Source organism: Plenodomus lingam (genome assembly GCF_022343315.1).
Source record: "Plenodomus lingam strain CAN1 chromosome Unknown contig_17, whole genome shotgun sequence".
In the NCBI taxonomy this organism is placed as follows: domain Eukaryota; kingdom Fungi; phylum Ascomycota; class Dothideomycetes; order Pleosporales; family Leptosphaeriaceae; genus Plenodomus; species Plenodomus lingam.
The window spans coordinates 159,250-182,625 of record NW_027093934.1 but is presented as its reverse complement, the minus strand read 5'-3'; the positions used below and the strand labels follow the sequence as shown (position 1 = coordinate 182,625).

The window sequence follows — 23,376 nt, the reverse complement described above, 5'->3', positions numbered from 1 at the left end:
TGTGGTTGTCTGATTGGCTATTGGCTGCTGGCCTTTTGACAGCGCATCTGCATCCAAGTCTCATTGGTCGACCTAAACTAACTCTACCCACGTCCTTCTTCCACATGGCAAACTGGCTCCTCTCTCTGTAAGGCTGGCATGGACATGGCATAGCCTGTATGGAAACACGGCCGCATTCGAGTACTGTACTTCATTCAAGAGACGACTGACGAAGCCAAGCCGTCCGAATCCTGGCTTGGTCCATTGTTACTACAGCGAACTACACATAGACGTCCCCCCTCGAACCCGCTTTTTGGCAACGCCGTGTACACCTGCAATGCCCACACATTCTCTCAAACACCCAAGTTACTTCATTCTCTCTGCCCATCCACCCCCCTAGAACTAGAATCGTTTTCCGGGCTTCATCGGCCGCCTGCCCTGCTGCGGCTGACTTCCGTACGCCCGTCTGCCTTCTGCCTTCTTGTCTCGGCCCAGACTGGCCCCCAAGCTGATGTCGATTCTGGGCGGTGTCGAGAAGCCAAAGCTCTTTGCAACCTTGACCAGATCCAGCTTGTGCACGTCAAAAACAGATCGCAGGCTGTGCGACGCGTACGCTTGTAGATAGGACCGGTACCCATCCTTGGCCGATTTGTTGAGGTAGTAATTCTTCGAGATGAGTGCTTCCAGTTGCGATTGAATGTCTGTACATGGTCAGCTAGGAAGAAACCAACACAAAAAAAAACATGTCCGACAGAGGAGCTTACTCAGAATCTTGTTGGCTGGTAGCTCAAACTCTACAAGAGGAACACGGGCCTCCTTGAGCAGCTTCAGGAAACCAATCTCGGATGGCAGCAGGAACATCAGACTCCTGCCCTTGCCGTCTGAGCCTCTTGCCGTTCGACCGACTCGGTGAATGTAGTCGCGCGGGTCATCCGGTGGATCAAACTGAATGACCCAGTCTACCTCGGGAATGTCCAACCCTCGTGCTGCCACATCCGTACAGATGAGCGTGCCAGAAGTCGCGTTACAGAATTCAAAGAACCGGTTCGTGCGCACTTGTTGCTTGAGCTTGCCATGCAGCTCCAGCACGGGCAAATCAATGTAGTTGAGCAGCTCGGCGTAGAATTTCACCGAATTGCAACTGGAAAAGAAGACTATCACCTTCTTCTTCTGATGCTTCTTGAGAAAGCTGAAGAGCAGCCTGAACCGCGTGTCCGAGTCGCAGATCACGTAGCCTTGCTCAAGTCCTTCGACCGTAGAGTGCTCCTTCCGGTAATCCACGTTGATGTACAGTGGGCCTGGCTTCAACGAGATGCGCGCCAGGTCCTCGACCTTTGTAGTTTGTGTCGCAGAGAAGAGCATAGTCTGCCTGTCCGATGGTAGGATCTTGATTACACTCCGCATTTCATCTTCGAATCCCACTTCCAGAATACGATCCGCCTCGTCGATGATCAAGCTTTTGAGATTCTTGAAAACGAAGCCTTGAGTGTTGTGCAAGTGATCAAGCAGACGCCCCGGTGTCGCAATCAGCAAGTTGACCCCCTTGACCAGCTTCTCCGCCTCTGCTCTTCGATTTGCGCCACCAATGACGATGCCAAACGTCTGTGAGTGCTTCTCCATAAGCTCACGGGCAACACCGAATATTTGTAACGCTAGTTCACGTGTGGGAGACACGACAATCACTCCAGTACCGTTTCGCGGCTTGAATCTCATGGCCGATAGCATTTCGATGGCGGGGATGAGGAAAGCAAGCGTCTTGCCACTGCCCGTCTTCGCTGCACCGAGCACATCCTTTCCACTTGGAGCCGTTAGCAACTGCTTCTGTGAGAGCGGCTGAAGTTCTTACCTTAGTAGAGGAGGAATCGTCTTCTGTTGAATCTCCGTCATGGTCTCGAAGCCCATGTTCTTGATAGCCTCCATCGTGCGGTCCGACAAGTTCAGCTCCGAGAACTTGGTAGGGTTTTCCATGCTAGGCATCGAGGTACCCGACAAAAGATCGTTTTGACCCAACGCTTCGCCGTTCGCGCCGCTAATGTGCCTGTCGTCTGCCTCTTCTTCCGCCTCGTCATTGGCGTTTTCTCTTGCGCTCTTGGCCTTTGCAGCGATTTGCTTCAACTCTGCGTTGATTTGCGCCTCGTCTTCCCCGATGTCGCTCTCTGCGCCATCTTCACCTGCTTCTTCTACCTCTACGTCCTCAGTCTCAGGCTCGGGTGTGTGCTCCTTCTTGGACTTCTTGCGCGGCTTCTCGCTTTTCGTTGCGCCATTACTCTGTGCAACAGGTTCTGTAGATTCTTCGCTCTTCTTGCTCTTGTGCTTGCGCTTGCGCTTCTTGCTATCGATTTCGGTGGTCGTCATGTTGTGGGATCGTGGAAAGTATATGTTCAGGTGGGAAGCGTTTCGCGGACAACTTTTTTTGCGACATTGGAGCTAGCTCTCAGTTCTACCTAGCTCCCGGATTTACAACGGCCCATGATTGGTTAAGGTGGGATGGTAGCGTTTAGCCTACTCTACACTTAAATCGCCATCATTACCTTTTCTCGACAACAAACATGGTACCGATATCAGATCGTATATTTCAATGTCGATTTCAATAGATACATGATCGCACGTACAAATCAGCGGGAAAATAATGGTTCGTAAGAGGAAGTTGTTTCAAGCTGCGCTAGACAGCTGTCAATCGAAATTAAGCACACAAATGTTGCAGCGACATGACGGTCTCAGGCTACAGACGTGTGCACCAGGACCATGTGGCAGATCGTGTAAACCCGTGTGTGGTCTTCTTGCAGGGCGAGTGGTGTGTTTCCCGCTGCCTTAGTCAAACGCTGTACATGAGACGACCAAGACCAGTTAAATTATAATGACGTGCATCACGAAACAACAAGCATTACTTGGTAACATGAGATATGGCTTGGAATATGCCAGATGAGATCTTACCACACCATTTTTGCTAAGGAAGAAGCCTCATATCCAACACCAACTATTCGACTACGCCTATCTTAGCCTTCCATCGAGGCCCTGAAGATCGCGTTCGAGATCGTTTCCTTGCCAGCTACCCTGGTTGAAAGCCTCTTGTGGTCTTGGATCTTCATAGCCCGCACGGTCGTAGTTGTTGGGGATAGGAACGGCAGGTGCTTGGCCCTGACCTCCGGCGCCTGCACCGGGCTGTACGCGAACCATCTGGCGGAAGCGATTGACTTCTGCAAGAATCATCTTCTTCATATCATTGATCTCCTCCACCACCTCGAACTGGAAGTCGAATGTAGTAGGACATGATGGCTCGTCCGAGGCATCATGCCAGATGTGTAGGTACCTGTGCTCTAGCGCTTCCTCGACAGAAATACGACTTGAAGGGTCAAATGCCAGCATGCGGTCCAAAAGGTCCAGAGCATCGGGGTTTGCGTTGCGGAAGAGCGATTGGAACGAGATCTTGGCCATGTATGGGAGGTTGCGGACATAGTCCTGAGCTCGCGGCGATCCGATTCGCGACAGGGTCTCCTCGTTTGGTGTTCCAAGATAGTGGAGGATCTGATTCAGCTGATCAACATAATCGCGGCCCTTGAAGAAGGGCTTGCCACCGAGCAACTCGGCGAGAATGCAACCAACGGACCAAACATCGACTACCAGAGTTAGTAAAGTGCATAGATACGTTTTGCAAAGTGTGGCTCTCGAATGGTGTAAGGCAAGTTAGGGACTACAGCTTGCCGCGACTGATTTGCAGCATGCTCCATCGCAAACGTGCACAATGAATACTTACTGGCTTTTGTATAGCTTTGGAAGCTCAACATGATCTCGGGGGCTCTGTACCAGCGGGTAGCAACGTACTCCGTCATATATCCTGCATTTTCTTCTGGATCCATCGAGAAGCCTCTAGCCAGACCAAAATCACAAATCTTAAGTTCGCAGTCGGCATTGACCAGCAGGTTACCCGGTTTGAGATCGCGGTGGAGGACGTTGGCCGAGTGAATGTACTTGAGACCGCAAAGGATCTGGTAGATGAAGGACTGAAAGTGAGCGTCGGTCAATGGCTGACCAGACCGTATGATGGCCGCCAGATCGCACTCCATGAGCTCTGTACCGGTGTCAGCGACCTGTTATACTTGTACCGAGGTTGTCCCCTACCCTCATAAAGATAGCACTCGTTGAAGTTGTCTGGGCGGGGAATGTCCATGTCATAGAGACATGTAATCTGGTTGTTCTTGTTCAGTATCGAGCCTCACATGTGTGGTTGTGTGTGTATCGTGCGCGCATGGGGTTCGTCTTACATTTCGATGTCCTGTCCGATGTTAGTCCATTTCAAAGCCATGTCAAAACTGCTGCCTTACCGCGGAAGTGCTGTAGTAACTTGATCTCGCGCAGAGCACGCTTGGCGAGAATCTTTTTGCTGAAGACATTGGTGACTTTTTTGATGGCCACGCCTTCGCCAGTCTGATTGTTGGTAGCCGCGCTGTAAGGTGGTTATGTCAGCGTGGAGAAGGCTGTATGTACGTCGAGTCGAGTCCTACCAGACGATACCATAAGCACCTTGTCCTAGTTCCTTGGTCACATTGTATCGCTCATCCACGATGAACTCCTGGTTAAACACCTAATCGCTGTCAGAACAACTTTCCTATTCGGCCATGATCTTGGGCAGATATAGTACCTTGAACACCTTGCGGTTGGCGAGGTCGCCCATCTTGGCTGGGCCGGCGAGGGAAACTCGGGGGCGAAGAGATGGACTGTGGGTCGTAAAAGGGAAGGAGCGAGTAAAGTGAGGCGGGCGCGAGAGGCGGGTCCAGGAGCAGAAGAAAGAGAAGAATACGAAGGCGGCGACGACGACGACGAAGAAAAGAAGAAGAGGTGAAGGCAGGTAGGCAGGCAGGCAGGCAGGCAGGCAGGCGGCCGCCGTTGAGGGGGGTGAGGGGGGAAGGGGAATGGGACGAGGGGACAAGGCTAAACGCGGCGCGCGCTATGATGGCTGCTGCTGCGTCGACACAAAGCGGGGCGGCGGCGGCTGTCGAAACTGGACTGGAGGGGAGAGGAGGGGCAGACAAAGGTGGATGGCAAAAAGCCTGTACTCTTCTTCAGCAGACAATGCAAACGAACAGCAACAACAACAACAAATTATGGCAATGCGAGAGGGGCCCAAAAGTGAGCATGTAAGCAAAAAAGGACGTTGTCTTGCCCAGGGTACTTGTGTATGCCACTTCGCCTCCTCGGCCACGACTAACTAGGGAGGGTAGTAGTGAACGGTAGTCAGGGTGGTAATCAGGGTAATCGGGGTCGGGGCAGCTTACTGTATTTGTGTATTGTACGCTGCTGTGTATTGCATGTTGCGTATTATATTACATGATTCGGGGGGTTATGGGCCTACGTAAGCTACCGTAATTTATGGTGGGGGTCCAGTCACGTCAATGAGGGGGGCTTGAAAAGGCTCGGCTAGACTAGGGAAGGCGCGACCCTTTAGCACCCAACCCAACTCCTCGAAGGCTCCCCACCAGACCGCTTCCTCTGCCCGGATCACGACTGAGAACACTACTCTACATGTTGTACAAGTACGGCACGGCAAGGCACTCTAGCTCTGCCCTACGACGGCCCTGGATTATTACCCTATGTATCGAGACGAGACTGCTTCGCCGTTGACTAACCCAGAAACGGCACACGGCACAAGGCAAACAGGCATCCATGCTTCCATCCCAACCTCTCCCATTGTCTCCAGACTGACGACGCTCGCTAAGCTACAAGGGCAATGATTGTCGTCATCTCGGTTGCGGTGACTACATGCTTGACGACTGACGACTGACGGCTGACACTATTGTCTGTCTACCTAGATACAGTAGCTACATTGCATTCCATACTTGAAATGCCCACAGGCAACACATAGAGCTGGCGAACCAACCCCACCGTGTTGCCAGAAAACTCTCACGGTCCGATCCATGCCCCCCAATGCCCCCGTATTACCTGGAGAAATCGGCTCGGTCTAGCTTCATGGGTGAAGAAAACGGCTATCATGAGCTGAAAACGCCCAAGTCCCAGGATAGAAAGAGCGCTTGCCCATGGCCATCGCCACCGAATGTCCGAGCCTCGTCCGTGTTCCATTCAAAGAAACCGTAGTACCACACGACCCCGAGTACTCAGCTTTTCACCGCTCACGATTCGTAAGAGAATCTTTGTCGAGACTCCTCTGTCGACTCTTCCATCCCAGATAGGGGAGAGAGAAGTCCGTCTTCGGTCTCCGTTCTTCTGTAGCCTCGAAGCGGATGGGCTGCCGACAGGAAGTAAGTATCCGAAGCCTCTAGCAAAGCACCGTCTCTTGGTCTTCGTGGCATTATGGGTGACACAGTACTGTGGCTTGTCAATCCACCGTGCAGCGTCGTCACTTCTGCTGGAGATACAAGTGCGGGCCGTGGACGCGTATCTTCCAAGTTTGGGGACACGACAGGCGGATGGCTCGCATCAACTCCATTGTATATCTGCTCCCGCACCATTAGGATCTCCTTTTCTGAAAGCTGGCGGCCACCTGCTTCTTGGGGCGCTGGAACACCTGCTGGCATCTCGTACACTGGGCACTCGATACTATCAATCTCATGGATTGCCAACGACGACTCCTTTTCTCTGTTGCTCAATTCATGGCAGAGAGTGGAAATACCAGGTAACTCTGCCTTGGGAAAGACGGTTGTCGATTTTTCGTCTTCCGAATGGGCAGAAGTTGGAGATCCTTCCCATGACTTAATTGAGGCCTTCTTCGATGCCGCAACCATGACCGTTGCCTTATCCTGTGATGTGCGCGCTTCCAGTTTATACCTTCGACGACGCCAAACACACAAACCAATCGCAAACAATATCACAATGACCACAAGTCCCAAGCCAGTTGATATGCCGATTATGGCTCGAGAGCTGAGTTCCGGCATCTCGGAAAGATCGGGACCTTGCTCCAGGTACTTTGTGTCGACAATTGGCCTAAGATCGATCGAATTTCCAAATGTCCAGTCAATCGCAGATACTGAAAAGTTTTGGCGTTCCCAGTCCACTGTCAAGTAAGCCTCCTGCAGGAAGGTTCTCCCGAGAATCCACTGATTGGCCATGTAGCCCCTTCTAATAGGAAAGTACCTCGTTTGTTCTTGCAATCCTCTATAGGGTGGTGATGCCACTAAGTCAAGGGCAGCATAAGGTAACGTAATCTGCACTGTCGAGTCGGTGCGATACTGTTGGCCCAGTGTGAATGTTATGCTAGGGTTCTGTGCCAAAAGCTTCGCATGCAAGCTATCGTTGACGAGGTAAAGATCAGTACGGGCATCATATTCGAGTCCAAGAGCATCTTCAAAAGCCTGGCAGACCTTGGGAGGCAACCACAGCTCGGCTACCGTTGAATCAATGAACATGTTCAGCTCGCTTCGCATCAGCAGATCAATGTTGAATTGCGTGGTGGTGTTTGCTGAGAGGCCAACAACCCCGACAACAAGATCACGCTCATTATCGGGTTCGAAGATGAAACTGAGGTCATTAGTAACAAATCGAGAAGCATCATAGCCACCAAGTGTGAGGCTGCCCAAAACCATCCGTCCATCTACCTGCGAAGTTAGCCGGACTGTCAGACTGAATCCCAGTGACTCTTACGGTACTGAGCACCTGCTGTGTAGCCGAATGATTTGCTAGGGATGCTGCCTTGATCGAAGAGATTCATCATGTAGCTTGGAATAGGTGCCTCGGACGCAGAAAAGTTGGTGGGTTTATGGTGCACTCCAATGTGCCCAAGCCAGAAATTCGATGAAACCAAGGTGCCTATTGTACTGTTCATCGTGGATGGCCCCTCCTCTCCTGGAAAACCCATGGCAACGGTATCGAAGCCATATAGCCCATTTCCAGCGAGGCCGATCGCCTTCTCTACCCAGAGTTGATAATAACCCTTCTCCGCCCACGTCAAGGATTCGGTGACGTTGAACAGAAAGCCACGGCTGTTCTCACATTGAGGATTCAGAACGTTCTGCTGCATGACCTGTCCGACGATCGGACTCGTGATATTTGAAACGCAGGCTAGGCGACTGATAGCCCATATTTGTTGACTTGCAGTCGATACAAGCACCCGCACATTCTGGCGCGGTTCGCCTACGAACAAACTGAATGTATTCCACGAGCCATCGATGCCTGTCCAATCTTGATCGGGCGCGACTCTCACGGGTGCAGGAACAGAGTGTACACCCGGTGCAAGCTTATAACCGGTGACATCTGTGATATTCTTCTGTAGGTATTCGGCGGCGAGGCGTGGCAACGACAGAGCTATGGCGAACAGTAGACCTATCTTGGACGGAAAGCCGTGGTTGGCTCGCAAGGGAGGCATACCGGTATTTGCCTACTTCGATGCAGTTGGCGAGCAAGCGTCACGTGGAGAGCACGTTGGGAGTGTGCCTAGCTGGTGGACTTGTGGATTCTACCACAACGATGATTAGGGTAGAGAACAGCATCACCGGGCCGAGGGCGCATTATCGCCCACCATGGCTCGAAGGCAAGGGAGAAGCAATACACGACCAGCAGGCAAGTGTTGTGCCAAATCAGCCGAGCTGCCTTGAACAGGCCAAGGAATATATTGCCTATGTACTAACTGTAGGGTAGGTAACTCCACGACGCTGAGCCCCTCGGTGAGAGCGACGAACAAGGGAGCGCTTGATTCCGGGCTATGTACTGTATGATCGATATTGTACCTGTGCTTTGCATGCGCAGCTATGCAGCCATTTCGTCGAGTAGGTAAGCATTCACCCGGCTAATCTCCCCCAGGTTTCATTAACGAAGAATCGACGACTATTGTACCGGTACCTAGCTAACCCATCTTTGTGTCTTGACATGTCAGAAATCCACACAAGTGGCGCCACTTAGTCCGACGCTTTACCGAAGACTACAGTTACCCGACTTATGCAATGGGGCTTTCAGCACTATTCAATTACAGCATGGCTACCGGTATTCCCCGTCAGCCGCTCTTCAAGGTACCATTTACTTGGTAATTCAAAGACATACTCGGAATCTCAGGCCACAAGCCAGATTAGTAAAGCCAAATGGTCTACCATGATTGATTGATTGCGTTTCCCCACATGACTTCGCATTCCCCGGAACCACGGCCGTACCGAGAAGCACTGCATCTCCTTTTGAATCGGATGCATGAAATGCTATAAAATCTTGATGCAAAGCAGTCAATGGTCCTAACCAAGGGATCTGCTTCTGTATGCAGGGTGCGTCACACAAATACCAGCAACAAGTACAGCCAAGGCCCATGGACTATATTCACAAGAAAACATGGCCTCTGGACATGTATGCTGTGGCTGGCCAGCAAGCAAGGCATGATCAAAGGCGCTTCTTCTGCGAATGCGAAGCGCACAGTTGGTTTGCTGTCATGCTGCACGTGAATTTGACACGCATCTCAGGTCTCCCTTGCGCCAGGTGGCAGTCAAGCATCCGACCCCGCGACAAAGCTTGTACTCTTCTTGTAAGTATGCTGAGCTTGCAGATAACTAGGTACGGTACGCCTCTATCCAAAACCCGCGTGCGACCCGCCTGTCAATTGCCGCCCTTGCAGCCCGCTCGCATGTCCACCATTAATCCTAGTCAACTCAGTCGCAGCACCTACATGCGTTCGTAGCAGTTTGCCGAACGCATGTTTTCGCCACAGAATTATTTTGTGATCTGGCTCGCATCTTCAACAGCGCAAGCAGTAATCCTCCATCATGGTGATGTTAATGTTGTTGGTAAGGTCAAAAGAAACCAACTGTTCTGGCTGCATACTCGCACATGCTAACGAGGCCATAAAGCTCCATTCTCCAACGTCTCCATTGAGTCAGCGTACACGTTCACTACTCTTGCAGAATCTGTTGGCCTTCATACGGCGGATCCCACTTCCACATTTCAGTCTATAAAAACTTTCGATGTCTCCGAGCCGAATCCATCAAAATCTACGACGACTGAACTCCCTCCAATAGCCACTGTAATCAGTGCTGCAGCGTTAGACGTAAATGCGACCTCCACAGCATCAAGGCGTACCTCCAATGCATCGTGTATAGTCAACATTCCAAGTGCAAATCTTGAATACTGGCATCCTCCTACTTACAGCCATGCTGTAGGGACTATGACGACAGAGGCGGCAAATTTCAGTGATGCTGAGACGTTGACACTTGTCCCTCAAAAAACGGCATTCGATGTAACAAGCGCGCTAGCAACCGATTACGCATGTACTACGAGGTATTCCTACATGTCTGTAGTGGACTGGACTTTTTCTATATGTATCGAATATACAGAAAAACCAGTTGCAACTGTCACATCTATTGCATATCGATATGCGTACTCTTCTTTCCCAGTAGGCAATACTGCGCCAGTGGCAGATATCTTTTTGTATGATCTCTACACCAACGATCGAACATCTGCGACTACAACACTCTCGGTTGCGCCAAACGTGGTTCAGACTCAGACTTCTAATACCCCATTTGTTCATTTCACAGAGTACGAAATCGAGTCCGGCGGTCGGACGGAAACCTTTCAGTTACAATCGGGGCTCGTGTATCCTTATTGGTTGGAGGGGATTGAGCAACAGGCAACAGCAACCGGTCCGCTTCCGAAAGGGTTTATAGATCAGATCTCTCAGTCCCATTGCAATACAGGAAAACTCCAGGCCGTGATCACTGTCGTGATCGTGGTAGATCTCTACTATCAGTTCTGGCCGGACCTCAATCCTTTCCTTATTCACTTCGAATCAACGGCTCTTGGTTTCGAAGATCCTCCGGTCATTATCAACCACAACAACCAAGAAAGTTCTAGCGCTGTATCTTTCACGATTGTAGACTGGGATTTGACTAGTCTCGCAGCCAAGCCAATCCCAACGAACCTCAAGCCCCAAGTGAGACCAAATCCTGTGTCTATAACTGCCAATAGAGCACATGACAGCAATGAAAACAATCATGCCAGCCAAGAACCACAGATAATCCGTGTCACCGTTGGCAATGTTGGCACATTCCCAGTTGTCGTTGGACCATCCTCACAAGTAATGATCGGCTCGCAGACATTACAGCCCGGAGCAGCACCCGTTATCATCGGGGACGGAACTCGCATTGCTCTCGCCCCATCAGCTACCGCAATCATTATAGGAGATACGACGTCCCAACTTCCACGGGTGCTTGACCCAGGCACTCCATCTTCTCCGTTGCCGCCCCCGATCCTAACACTTGGCTCCTTGACGTTTACGCCAAATGCTGCCACGCAATTCCTCATAGCTCCCGATCAGACACTAATCCCCGGCGGAGTTGTGACTCTCGATGGAACGAAAATCAGCCTCGCATCATCGGCCGCGTTCGTTGTCATTGGAACGTCTACGGAAGCACTGCAGCCTGCAGTCCAGGCAGCCGCACCTGTCCGAATAAACCGCCCTAAAATTATCGTAGCCGGCTCCACGATTATAGCAGAGCCGATCAGGCATGTCCGGAGTGATTATGATGGTGTTGGACACAACGATGCAGCGAACGGCGACTCGGGTCCAAGCTTCATTGTCTCGGGCCAAACACTTGCTCCTGGCGGTTCTGCTATTACTGTATCTGGAACGGTGTTGTCTCTTGCAGCCTCTGGATCTTTTGTGGTTGTTAATGGGGTTTCATCTTCGGTTTCGACTCACCTGAATCCTCCAACAGCAGCACATATAACTGCACCTCCTCTTACAATCGGAGATAGAACTTTCTATCCTCTTCCAGGCACTGAAACAGAATATCTTATCTTTTCCATGCTCTTGACCCCGGGGGGTTCCATCGTCGTCGCCGGAACCACGGTATCTCTCGCGCTTGGTGTCAGCGCTCTGGTCGTGAATGGACACACCAGTCATGTTGCCCTCCAGGCTCAGGCCGTCATTACAAATGCACCACTACTTACGATTGGAACAAGAACTTACACGGCTGTGCATGCAACAACTTTCATTATTGATGGGAAGACCTTGACGCCAGGTGGCGTCATCACTGTAGATGGAACGACCATCACGCTTGCACATGGAGCCACTGCACTGGTTTATGGAAGTGCGGGGCATAGCACATCCACTGCATTGTTTCCTGCTACTACGACACAGAATGGAGGCCCTACTTGTGCGTTGTGTCCTGGCGCGGCGGCGAGCGGTGGGGATGCAAGACCGATGGCGACTAGTTCGCAGGAAGGCGCGGCGGTTAGGTTGCACACCCACATTTGGACCGCTGCTCTTGTCGTGTGTGTATTTCTTAGTATACGGGACTGAATTTGAATTTGGGCTTGCGGGTAGAGAAGTATTGCATTTATATTCAGGCGAGTGGATTTAAAAAGCGCAAAACATGTCAGATCGTGAGTACATTGAGGTATAATATGTGCATATTCTTACATTTTGTGCTTTGCATTCATCGCGAATCCTCATTGCCCTGTTTACCAAAGAATCACGCTCAAGATACATCAATGGGGGTTATGAGCAACTACAGCACTCAGGTCAGGGAAGCACAATGCGTCATAGCATCTAATAGCCATCTTACAAGTACTGATGCTGGTGAAAATCTAGCTTCCTCATGACCCTCTCCAACTCTTCCTCTCCTCCATCCAGATATATTGCACCACACAGAGCTTCTATCAACGTAGCAACCATCTTGTCCGACACCACGATTGCCCCCGGACTCAAGATGATGCACTCATGCAGGCCCTTCTCCCGACCTAACTGCGCCAAAAACCCATTGCCGCACTTATCGTGGCGTATCTGTGTCCACTGGCCTTTGTGGGCCTTTGGACTTTTCCCCCACCACCATTTGCACAAGACTCCAGCCATGCGAGCGTCGCCCAGGACAGCCAGTCCGGAGTTGTGGGGGATAGAATAGGTGGTGTTATTGTGCGAGATGAGACATCCAGAGGCGTTGAGGGCGTTGAGCAGATGGTATTTTGATTTTGCGGTGTAGGTGATGATTTGCTCGCACTGGGAGACTTTGCCTTCGACATTGTGGATGGTCTGGTTGAGGTCCACTGCTGGGAGTACACTTGGTGATTCAGTTGCTATGCTGGATTGAAATCTGCTCATGGAGGGGATTTTCATGTAGGGGGGGCCTTGCTTGGATATAAGGCATGATGTGGAAGTGGCGATAATCTTCCTGGAATATGCGAACATGTTCTGGGATGTCGTGCTTATTAGGTGCCCACACTGCCAAGGACCTCGTCGCTAATGACACTACACCGGCGGCTGAATCAATTATATGGCAGAATCCGAGCTGTCTGTGGACGGTTTAGTACTTAAGCAGGATGCTGTGGTGCAAAAGTTCGACAAGTCATTGGATGCAGCAACTGTCTGACAAAGGCCTAGTTAGCATGGGGTCCTGCTTACGGGTCGGGCTGGTGCTAACATAGGTAAATGATGTAGCTAGATGCTTCCAAATTCTCGAGATGAATCCTTAACTCAATGAAGACGGTTTGCGCGTGAGATCAACTGTGAATGTCCAACAACCTGTTTTCGTGCTTGAATGTGCCAAGACGCTAAGTCTCGTTAGCTCCTCTCGTCCCAACTACTTCGAGTCCAAGGTGCGGTAATCCAAGTCATCATCTCTATCATCTCCGTTGTCACTAAGTCTATCTCTTGAATGCCATCCTCAATTCCATCGTCTTCTTCTCAATCTTCTTACAATTATCATCGCCATCTGAACACCGTACGAGTCGTTTTGGTATTTCTCATTTTGCTCTTCTTGTTCGCCCCTTAGAGGAGTCACTCCATAATTGGACATGTTTCTTCCTCGGCCTGTCCGTTTTCTTCAATATCCTCAGAGTAGTCATTGATGATTCTTTCTCTACCTGCCGCTGCAGTTGTGATGGTTGCCCTCTCATTGAGCAATTGTGCTTGTGCAGTCCCGACCGAATTGCCCTCTTCTTCTGTTGCCCTTTCCCCATGAACCTCTTCGTCCGCACCAGTGTTTATGTGAACTTCTTCGGATGGCAAATTTGATGCATCTTCCCACACAGACCTTCTGCGTACACTTCTTCGGACTTCGCTGAACTGCGTGCGGCATTCCGGGCACAGGTTGCGGTTTGGGGAAGTGCCATTCGCCCATGACCACAAGCACGCATAGTGGAAGTAATGCGCGCATGCGTTGAGTCTTACTATGCGCATATCATTTTCGCCGTTTGTGTATACTTCTATGCATATAGTGCAGTACTGGTTTGGTGGCATAGCAGTGACAGTGTTCGCAATTGGCTCGAGCTCTGTGCAAGGTCCGAATGCTTCGAGCTCGACAGGCTCGTCAAAATCTGTATCAAACATTTCGTCATCATCATCATCATCATGGAGCTCGTCACTTCCGACCTCTTCTGTATCAGAAACAGGTTCGTTGATGTAAAAGCGACTACCCCAGTTGAATTCAGGCAGCTGAGGCTCAGCATCTTGATGCATCATCCTCTGTTCGTCAAAAATGGTAGACTGTCGCGCGCGATCATACAGCCTCCCAGCAAATTCTGCCGCGCTGCCGCCCTCTTTCTGGATTTTTGCAACAATTGATCGTACATTGAATCCTTCCGGCATCCCGGGACGAGGATCGGCAGAGGACTCCTGGGCCTGCTGCATGACCACGTTACACATCTCAACGAAGCTCTGTCGAGTATTTCGGACTCCTGGTCTGCTATGAACTTCATACGCCAGGTTCCATACCCAATCCCACAGCAGGTCAAATCTGAGATCCTTCTCCCCCTCACGGACATGGAATGGTAACTGCGTGTGCGGATTATAGTCTTCCACTTCCGATATAAACGCAGAATGCGCTTGTAAGAAGCCATCAATGTACCACTTGAAAGTGGGCATTTCATTAGACGGGCGCCCTTCCGTCACGGAAGCCGCAGTCCAAAGGTGAACAACCGTTAGTATTTCCTTCATCACCGTCATAAGAAGGTGACGGATTCCGCTCGAATACTGGGGACCGCCACTGAACCTCTCCATGGCTGGCCACAAGGTGCCACCTGGGCCAAACAGTTCTGGTGCCGGGTCTCCGAAATTCGCAAAGACGTTGCACCGTCTACTGTACCGCGGTCTGCATGTCACCATGGACCGCAAATCCTGACGGACAACAAGCTTCACCTCTTCCGGAATATTTGCTTGAGACAGGCCCATGAGAGCGCATTCAACCAGCCAATTTGTGCCCCGGAGCGGATTGATATACTTCCTCCCCATGGACTCCCAGGTTTCAAAAGTATTGCCACCAATCTTCCCTGATCGTAGGTGGGACTCCAATGTACTCCAAACAGCCAACGGATCCAGCTTGCGGAGGACTTGCGCAGCCTGCAGTGACTCCGGGTCGCGATAGTGGATGGTCTTCTCGTTGCAATAATCCGACAACCTTTCTTGCCACATCTCTCGGAGATCCTGCTTGGTCAATGGAGCGGCGAATCCCTCTGTGTGGTTGTCAATGATGCTTTCGAGCCAACCAAGGTTGCAGTCGAAGAAGTTGATGATAAATGCGGTGCCATAGAAGGATCCGTACAAGGGTAGAAGAGCTTCATTGAGGAAAGATATATTGACTGGCACTACTGGCTCGGGTTCCGACATGCTTGCACACAGTAGGGCTTGTCAGCTACTCTTGACCAGTCGTTGTAGTAAGCTTAGAAGCTGTCGCAATCGCCGCGTCGCTGAGGCAGGTGTCAGCTTTCGAGAAAATTTGCAAGTGCAGAAATGCATACTTCATGCGATTGTGACCAAGATATCTGAGGCGGTAGATGAATGTTCAAATATAGCCTGGAAACTGTCGCGATCTCCGCGCCGCTGTGCTAGCTGTCAGATAGTGAGAACGTTTACGAGCCACAAAACGCGTAATGAATACAACCGTGACCAGGGTATTTGAAGTGGTGGCGGCACGGTTGATGTGGGCAGGACTGCAGAAGGCAAGTTCGAAGTCGATACAGCTCATGTAGTGATTAGTGCATCGATCTGTGCCTTTCACGCCCGCCCACAAAAATACCAACACTCGACAAACGACTTTTGGCAAAGCTCCAGCTCAAATCTTATGAGGGGACTGTCTGGGGTGGCCTATGTGTTTTTGGGCGCTGAGATGGGAGGTTGACAGCTTCACGTGGCTGGATTGGGCCGTGTGCAAACGGAGCAGCGCGCCTCCCAAGATCTAGCCTGCAATATCGCTTTCGCTATGATGGCATGTTCTATTCGAGATGGCGCGTGCGTCACTACGACGATGTCAAGACTGCTTCACGTTGTCTCTTCAACAGGCAAAGGAACAGGTTCAGAATGATCAGGCGATAACCTGCAGCTACTGGAATAACTAGACATGACTTTGAGAACATAGGCCTAATGCGGTGCTCAAGGGCACAGTCATATATCCAGTGTCTCCCTTTCGCTGACTGGCGGCAGTGAAACATGAGCCGCAGCGGCATTGACGCACGAGTTCTGTGGCTATTAACTTCAATCAAGGACGATAAGGTCAATTCATGCTAACTACAAATGCAAAGGGAAGCGGCTTAACAGGAACAATCCTCCATCCTCACTCCGTCAAGATCATCGTACTATCTGATACATCTCATTGTAATTGTAAACAACTCCGCCTAAAGACACCACACCAAAATCGTGCCCGTGTAGCAGTAGCCATACCAGCCCTCGTATCACTTGCATGGTCCTACACAATTGGTTCACAGTCCTCGCATTCACCCACCTCTCTACTCACAACATCTAGTCCAAGCCGAAACTTTCACATGTCCATAACACTTCTTCGTCACGGCCAGCTTCGGCTTCGTACCAATGTCGTCCTAAGAGCTACAAATCTGTGATCAGTCCAGCGTCGTTCACCTGATCAATGTCAGTGTCAAGTAACTGATTCAACACCTGTGCTTGCAATGGGCACTGGATACTGAGAGTATCCTGGGACGCGATGTTGTCATTGGCGACTTCCCTTAGATCTGGACAACTATACCCTGCTGAAGTGTTATTAGCAGGCAGTCTTCTCGATCCATCTCTTGCGGTAGATCCTATCATCGCACTACGACTCCAACAAGGACAGCCTCCGCTCTCACTTGGAGAATTAATTGCTTGCGTGGCTGATTCTACGACCTGGGCGATACCCTGGTGTGTTTCATCGACGACCCGATCGTACGCTCGACATGCTTCGCTATTGACTTGTTCCTGGAACTCTGCCATTTTCTGCCTGTGCATGTTTTCCATCCGGGCAAGCATACTGGCGAATCGCTCTTCCAAGCCTGCACCGAACTGTAATTCGAGGCGTTCGGTGCGATGTAGGAGTTCCTGGATACCTCCTAGCACGTCATCCATAGCCTCCCTATCCGACACAAAATAGTCAGAGTTAGATGCAGAAGGCTGTGGTCGAATATGGGTCCAGGGAGTAGCGGGACGGCCATGATTGCTGTCCAATCTTTGCTCAGATGATGTGCCGTTGTGGCTATCGTTCAGTGATGCATCTCCAGATACCGAATAATATAAAGAGTTAGATACATCGCCGCCCAATGAATCTTCTGGTAGGGATGGGAAGTGAGGGATCAATGGCATACGATGTGGAGATCGCCCAGTATTAGTTAAAGGTGGAGCACGCGGCGGCTGTAGTACATCATCGTTGGTAAGGCGTGACATACGAGACAACATGGATGCCTCAACATTGGTAAGATGTGTAGTCCCTAGTGGAGAATAGGTTCCATGATCTGCCCACTGGGACCCAGGGACTGTAGCTCTCAGAGCGAGGGTATGGCTAGCCGATCCAGTGTGCCCGATTTCTTCAACAAGGTATACGGGACGCAAGGGCTCCCTTGGCATGCCGGGGGCCTGCGGTGGTTGGAACAAGGTTCTATTCGGATGGTAGCCATCAGAGGAAGAGGACGAGGAAGAGTGCTTACTCGCTGCACAGTCATCGCGTTGTCGGTTGCCGCCCTCTAGATCCATTCGTGAGGGCATCCTGTTTCTAATGATATCGTGATAGTAATGGTACCATGGGAACTATCCACTTTATACGAAGAGCAGAGAATTGCAGGCAAATAGAATAGCAAACTAGAGAAAGGCTGCGTATCTGACCGAAAGCGTGAAAATACGTTGCAGCATGCGACGAATAACAAGACGTGACAGACCGTGCGCTTGATCAATTGGGTACTGATTGCTAGACCTAGCGAATGCAAGTAGCTGTGGTAGGTCAAAAGTAGATTTCTGTTCTAACAGGTCGATCCAGAGTTCAAGCGAACTTCCAACAATCCTGCGCCAGTGGGGTTGTAATGCATATTTACAATCTCAAGTCTTCCATCAATCGTTTTGAAAAGCCGTTCCCAATCGTCTTTGGTCCTTTCCTTTGCCCCAAACAGCAACATCATCATCAAATCCAATTGACGGAACGTATTCTCCTCTGATCTCGTGATGTCGCCTCCTGCGCGTTGAGGCACAATGCAGTCGTTGATCAGGAGTCTTGCATCTCCTGATCGACCCTCCAAAGCGGGGATAAGACCACGCAGGATTCTTGCGGAATTTTCATCATTATTGTTGTGGAACACGTTACGCATGAGGTATACGCCAGCATCACGAATGGACTGAGGCTCGTTGTAATCTGCAACTTGAAAGCTCAGTCGGTCCTGGACGTCGACGGGGTGCTCTGATGAGAGCTGGTGCTCTGAAAGGTCTTGCACAATAAACTTGAGGTCCTTGAATTCCTGAACAAAGCATGTTAAATTTCGGATGTGTCAGATGGACAAGGGGAGTCCCTACACGAGCAAGTTGAGCACTAACACCACCATTACCACCACCTACATCGACAACTTTCTTGTTCTTCAAAGAGATCCCTATGAATGGTAAGCTTAGTGACATGTGGACATGTGGATATGAGAAGCTTACAATCAAAGTTGTCACGTAGTACCGCAAAGGCATCGTCAACTGTGTTTGAGTTCAGAACCAATACACGACGAACATCCCAATCCCAATAGTAGCTTACCAAGAGCCCAACCACTCATAGCTTTTGAGAATCGAGATCCCTTCTCCTGGTTCTCTTCGTAGTAGCCATAGAATGTCTTCCCGAAGCGCGTATGGAAAGGGTTGTTCTCCATGCCTGGTACCGACTTTGGTGATGCTTCAAACATAACATTCATCTCCGATGCTGCCTTGAAGCAGTCATCAAGTGCAGTCTCCGCCATTGGAGTGAAGCCCGAAGTTCGAAGGAATTCTGAGCTTGCGGTGTGACGAAACCTACCATCATGCTCCTCGAAAATACGATATGTAGCCAACATCTTGAGGATGCGGCTCGTACGGTCTTCCTCCAGCTCAGCAGTCTGCGCAATCTCGGCAGCCGTGAGACCCACATTGTTATTGGGAACAATGTGTGGGAGTTTGAAACTCAGAGCGACTTGCACAGCCGCGAGATCAACCACTGACCAGGACAGTGTTCGAAAGTAATGAAGGGGCCCGTTAGTCAGAAGATGAAGGTCCTGGATGGCATCATTTAGTTGGTTTCGCAGACTTCTGTACTCTGGGGTGTCGGGAAGGATAGCAGATGAGGCTGACAAGTCAGGCTGTTGGACGCCTTGTTGCTCAATGTACAAAGCAATCGATGTTGAAAGTTCTGACACTCTGTGGGCGGCTAATGCCAAGGATGTTTTGTTCTTATGAAAAAGTTCCTTGGTGATTGCCATGTTGGTGATTCCGTTGATAGATACGCTGACGAAGAATGAATGCTTACTGATACGTTTCCTGATAATCCTCACATTTGGAACTTTATTTATATAGCCATTTCCACCGTTCGAGTTCGAGTCATGTTGGCCGCGGCAAGGTGTGCCGGAATCGATTTTGTTGCCGCCCTTGTGTTCGTCAACAAGGGTTGCCCTTCATCCAACGACGTTTCTGCAAACGTGCTGTGGCGCTTTTACCTCCAAAAAGTAACTCTCAACCTTATTGTGCTTGTTATGAACAATACGTGAACATCAATAAATCCCTGGTAGCAAGCACTCAATAGCTACGCAAGTCAGGTCCAGTGGCATGGGGCTATTCGCTAGAGAATAAGGCATGGTGTTATCCTGAGGATGTGAGAAGCATTACTCTGGCTACCAGATGCCACTTAAGTTTGAGTCCTAGATATCCGGGACGTGCAAGGAGGCAACTCCCGAACGGTGAAGAAGGAATGATCCCTGGATTACCTATCACTTGTGCGACCTCTGGAACAAAGGCGACTATTTCTTAGAGACATTTGGGCTGGGTCGTGACGGCGCGGAAATTTATGATTGGACCATATGTACACACTCCTAGTCCTTGAGTAATTCAATTAACCGTGGGTTGGTCTTTGAGGGAACCTGAAATGATTGTCTGCAAGTTGGGTCTCAGGATGTAGAGTTCTTCAACCATTGAAGGACCATTGTGCGTAACTAGTGGGATTACACACGCGCAAGCGCAGCTGGATACACAAGAAGCCTCTCGTGCCACATATTGAGACCTTGAAAAGAGATTACTGAAGTTGAGTAAACAAACATCTGCATCCCGAGGTTACCTAGCATCGGGCAGCCTCGAAGACACAAGCCACGTGCGTCAAGACAGCCCTGCTTCAAGTTCCCGCAAATCAGCCACGAAACTTGCTTATGTTGTGAAAGCAACAAACAATATTGCGCTCAAGACGCCACCTGACTGTTTCTGGACTTCGGCCCATTGCCCTTCACACTTATTCATAGTACGACAGCGTATTACAATACTCCTTCAGCATTGTCAAACACGTCATGTCGTAGTGGCAGCCAAAAAGCAAAAGCATCTTATCCTTGAATACGCAACGAAGGACGTCACGCATTGAAATTCTAATGTGCTCCTCCTACAACGCCCAATACCATTTCGCCCATGAAATTGATCGATTGGAAGACCCCCATGTCTGTGGACCCTACGTTGGAAGAAGTGACTTCGCATGGGATTTTAGCATATTCAGTGAGATGATGTGAGCCACAGAGAGACTGGGGGTAGAGGAAGCAGAGTTGACCAGATGTACAATCAAACAGAATTGGATATACGAGCCATTCCCAAACGCCACCCAATACGCTACAAGATCAGATCGAAATGCTATTGCTACATGTATGATTTGCATCAGAAGACGCTGATGTAGTTACCGATGCGCTCTTTCTGGTTTTGCGCAATGCACTCGGCTATCCACGTGATGTTGCGAATTTCCTGGTTCAGATGTAAGCAAGAGAGTACAAAGCGGAGCGCGAGAAAGACGACATACCTGCTCACGCAGCTTGACCCATGCGTACACGATACCGTGGGTAAACTGCCTTGTAAATGCCAGCTTTGAGATTTCCATTTCCTTTTGGTAAAACAAGTCCTCCAAACTCCTCGTCTCTCCGCCTACACCGCCGGACATGTTACCGATGCCACCGCTGCTGCCTTGACTCAAGCCGGTCTGGTCAAAGAACATCTTGTAGTCGGCTACACTCTCCACGGCGATGCGAACACCCTCGATATCATCTGCCCTTGACAGCATCAGGGTTCCTTCTGGGTATAATTTTCCGAAGCTGGGATACAACTTTTTCCTGTCTGCCTTGGAAAGTTCCGTACCGAAAGAGTTCAACGAAATGTTGATGCTTCGGCGGTCTGCTTCAAACTCGAGGACCTCCGTCATGATGTCTGCCGTGGGGGTTCCGGCAATGTCAGGGGTGGAGTTGACCCATTGATGGAAGTCCTCGAGGTAGTTCTTGTACAGGGTATTACGGATAATCTCAATGTTCAACTCGTCCAAGTCCTGGTGACTGAGCGACCCCTTGAAGTAGGGCGCAAGCGGCGTCTCGATGAGGACGGAGTTGTAGAGTTCCTCGATGTTGGTCGCCACGCACAGCACCGGCATCGTCTCGAACCAACCGAGCGGGTGACATCTCTCCAACAGCTCTCGGGTGTCCCGTTCGTGGAGGGTGCCGGTGATCAGGAGTGCAACATTGTCGATCATGTAGCCGTAGGTGAGGTATTCCATGAACTTGGCAAGCGAACCAGTCGCATTGGCCTGGAGGTAGCGGAACTCGGCTACCAGTTTATCTGTGGTTTTGGCGGCGAGGGCAGACGTTGAAGGGTTCGGGGGCAGGTTGGCGAGGAAGTCGCCATAGGCTGGGGACAGTTGTAGCTTCACATCTGTATTATAGTGTTAGAGGGTGGAAGGAGGGAGGGGCAGGTGGTGGGAGATGGACATGCCGTCAATGGTCTCGCACTGGGTCAAGTTGCTGTAGTTCTGGCTGGTGAGCAGGGCATTGCGATAGCCGCGCACGATGCCCTCGATGTAGCTTGGGCTAGACGTTAGCGACAGTAGCGATGAGTGCGTGGGCAACTGGAGAGAAAGTAAAAAGACTGGACATGCATACCCGTATTTGACGTTGTAAAAAAGGCCCTCCATGGTGTTGAGATGCTGGGCTGCTGGCTTGTTGGCTGCTGTTCTTCGGTCTCGCGCTCGACAGTAGACGGACGGGGACTTGGGTAGCTTTCATGCTTGGTCGTCATGCCCAGCCGCTAGACCAACCCTGGACGTGGTGGCATGTCATATGACCATGGGTTTAGCGTCGGGCGACTTGGGCTTTACTCCAAGTGGTTAGAATATCCCTATAGGTTCAAGTCCACGTTATAGCGGCAAATTTTTATAGTTATATAAACTAGCCTATAGTTAAGTATAAATTAGGATAATTTAAGCAAGTAAATATAGTTTTTATTACTATCTTTTTTAAATATATTCTAAACCTATTCTTAATAATATATAGGCGTTCCTAAATACTATACTAGAGTTTAGTATAGTAGTACTAGATAATATATCTAAACTAGATAGTAATATTAGAGATAAATTTAGGTAACTATATAAAGTACTAAAGGAGGATAGTAGTAGTAGTATTAAGAAAGTAAGTAAAAGTAAATAGAATAAGTTTAGATTAGGTTAGTAACACGTTATAGGGGCATAATATATACCTTACTTATAGTAATAGTTAAGGACTACTACTTATACTAGTAATTATTAAGTATATAGCTATTCTCCTAGTATACCCTTAATTATATAGCTAAGGGTATAGGTATATAATACTAGTTTAGTAATATAAAGATAGCTCTTACCTAATAAGAGAAGAGGTGCTTATATAGGCTATATAGGTAACATATTAAGAATATATTCTTAAATTATTCTAATTCTAGCAGGTATAATACTCCTGCTAGTCTATCTATCTTAATAGGCCTATAACTTTACTATTCTTTAATAGCTAGCTAGTAAGCTAGTATAAATACTAATACTTTAGGGTAAAAGCATGTAAGTATCTTAAGAACATGTTATAAACGTGTTCTTATTATATTATTAATAATATATTATATAATTAGATCTAAACCTTAAAAAGTATAGTACCTAAGAAAATTCTATAAAGAGAACTATAAATAAGAAGCTATTATTATAGCCTTATTAAGCGCTTCTCTTTAAGGATTTATAAGGACTACTAGGTGTCTTA

At 49.6% G+C, this 23,376-nt stretch overlaps 10 protein-coding genes across 10 annotated transcripts; 1 reads left to right on the top strand and 9 right to left on the bottom strand.

Moving 5' to 3' along the window:
- Positions 1-381: 381 nt before the first annotated feature.
- On the bottom strand, positions 382-2,334 carry HAS1 (ATP-dependent RNA helicase; the record flags this gene model as incomplete). Its single annotated transcript, XM_003844670.1, has 3 exons — positions 382-680; positions 744-1,777; positions 1,826-2,334. The coding sequence occupies 3 exons, from the start codon at positions 2,332-2,334 to the stop codon at positions 382-384; spliced, it is 1,842 nt and encodes a 613-aa protein (XP_003844718.1).
- A 636-nt stretch (positions 2,335-2,970) lies between these two features.
- Positions 2,971-4,651, bottom strand: SPM1 (Subtilisin-like proteinase Spm1; the record flags this gene model as incomplete). Its single annotated transcript, XM_003844669.2, has 7 exons — positions 2,971-3,596; positions 3,734-4,048; positions 4,099-4,165; positions 4,242-4,252; positions 4,302-4,423; positions 4,482-4,561; positions 4,619-4,651. 7 exons carry the CDS (start codon positions 4,649-4,651, stop codon positions 2,971-2,973), a joined length of 1,254 nt encoding a protein of 417 aa, XP_003844717.2.
- Positions 4,652-6,104: 1,453 nt separating this feature from the next.
- IAQ61_003053 (uncharacterized protein) lies at positions 6,105-7,514 on the bottom strand (the record flags this gene model as incomplete). The annotated part of the gene is made up of 1 exon (XM_003844668.2): positions 6,105-7,514. One exon carries the CDS (start codon positions 7,512-7,514, stop codon positions 6,105-6,107), a length of 1,410 nt encoding a protein of 469 aa, XP_003844716.2.
- Positions 7,515-7,546: 32 nt separating this feature from the next.
- On the bottom strand, positions 7,547-8,293 carry IAQ61_003052 (uncharacterized protein; the record flags this gene model as incomplete). Its single annotated transcript, XM_066095813.1, has 1 exon — positions 7,547-8,293. One exon carries the CDS (start codon positions 8,291-8,293, stop codon positions 7,547-7,549), a length of 747 nt encoding a protein of 248 aa, XP_065954058.1.
- A 1,305-nt stretch (positions 8,294-9,598) lies between these two features.
- On the top strand, positions 9,599-12,202 carry IAQ61_003051 (uncharacterized protein; the record flags this gene model as incomplete). Its single annotated transcript, XM_003844666.2, has 2 exons — positions 9,599-9,689; positions 9,753-12,202. The coding sequence occupies 2 exons, from the start codon at positions 9,599-9,601 to the stop codon at positions 12,200-12,202; spliced, it is 2,541 nt and encodes an 846-aa protein (XP_003844714.2).
- Positions 12,203-12,463: 261 nt separating this feature from the next.
- Positions 12,464-13,087, bottom strand: IAQ61_003050 (uncharacterized protein; the record flags this gene model as incomplete). Its single annotated transcript, XM_003844665.1, has 1 exon — positions 12,464-13,087. The coding sequence occupies one exon, from the start codon at positions 13,085-13,087 to the stop codon at positions 12,464-12,466; it is 624 nt and encodes a 207-aa protein (XP_003844713.1).
- Positions 13,088-13,675: 588 nt separating this feature from the next.
- IAQ61_003049 (uncharacterized protein) lies at positions 13,676-15,502 on the bottom strand (the record flags this gene model as incomplete). The annotated part of the gene is made up of 1 exon (XM_003844664.1): positions 13,676-15,502. The coding sequence occupies one exon, from the start codon at positions 15,500-15,502 to the stop codon at positions 13,676-13,678; it is 1,827 nt and encodes a 608-aa protein (XP_003844712.1).
- Positions 15,503-16,714: 1,212 nt separating this feature from the next.
- IAQ61_003048 (uncharacterized protein) lies at positions 16,715-17,227 on the bottom strand (the record flags this gene model as incomplete). Its single annotated transcript, XM_066095812.1, has 2 exons — positions 16,715-16,872; positions 16,972-17,227. The coding sequence occupies 2 exons, from the start codon at positions 17,225-17,227 to the stop codon at positions 16,715-16,717; spliced, it is 414 nt and encodes a 137-aa protein (XP_065954057.1).
- An 884-nt stretch (positions 17,228-18,111) lies between these two features.
- Positions 18,112-19,572, bottom strand: IAQ61_003047 (uncharacterized protein; the record flags this gene model as incomplete). The annotated part of the gene is made up of 4 exons (XM_003844663.2): positions 18,112-18,600; positions 18,656-18,729; positions 18,782-18,820; positions 18,879-19,572. The coding sequence occupies 4 exons, from the start codon at positions 19,570-19,572 to the stop codon at positions 18,112-18,114; spliced, it is 1,296 nt and encodes a 431-aa protein (XP_003844711.2).
- Positions 19,573-20,998: 1,426 nt separating this feature from the next.
- VMA6 (H(+)-transporting V0 sector ATPase subunit d) lies at positions 20,999-22,292 on the bottom strand (the record flags this gene model as incomplete). The annotated part of the gene is made up of 4 exons (XM_066095811.1): positions 20,999-21,082; positions 21,138-22,033; positions 22,094-22,188; positions 22,261-22,292. The coding sequence occupies 4 exons, from the start codon at positions 22,290-22,292 to the stop codon at positions 20,999-21,001; spliced, it is 1,107 nt and encodes a 368-aa protein (XP_065954056.1).
- Between the last annotated feature and the right edge of the window lie 1,084 nt (positions 22,293-23,376).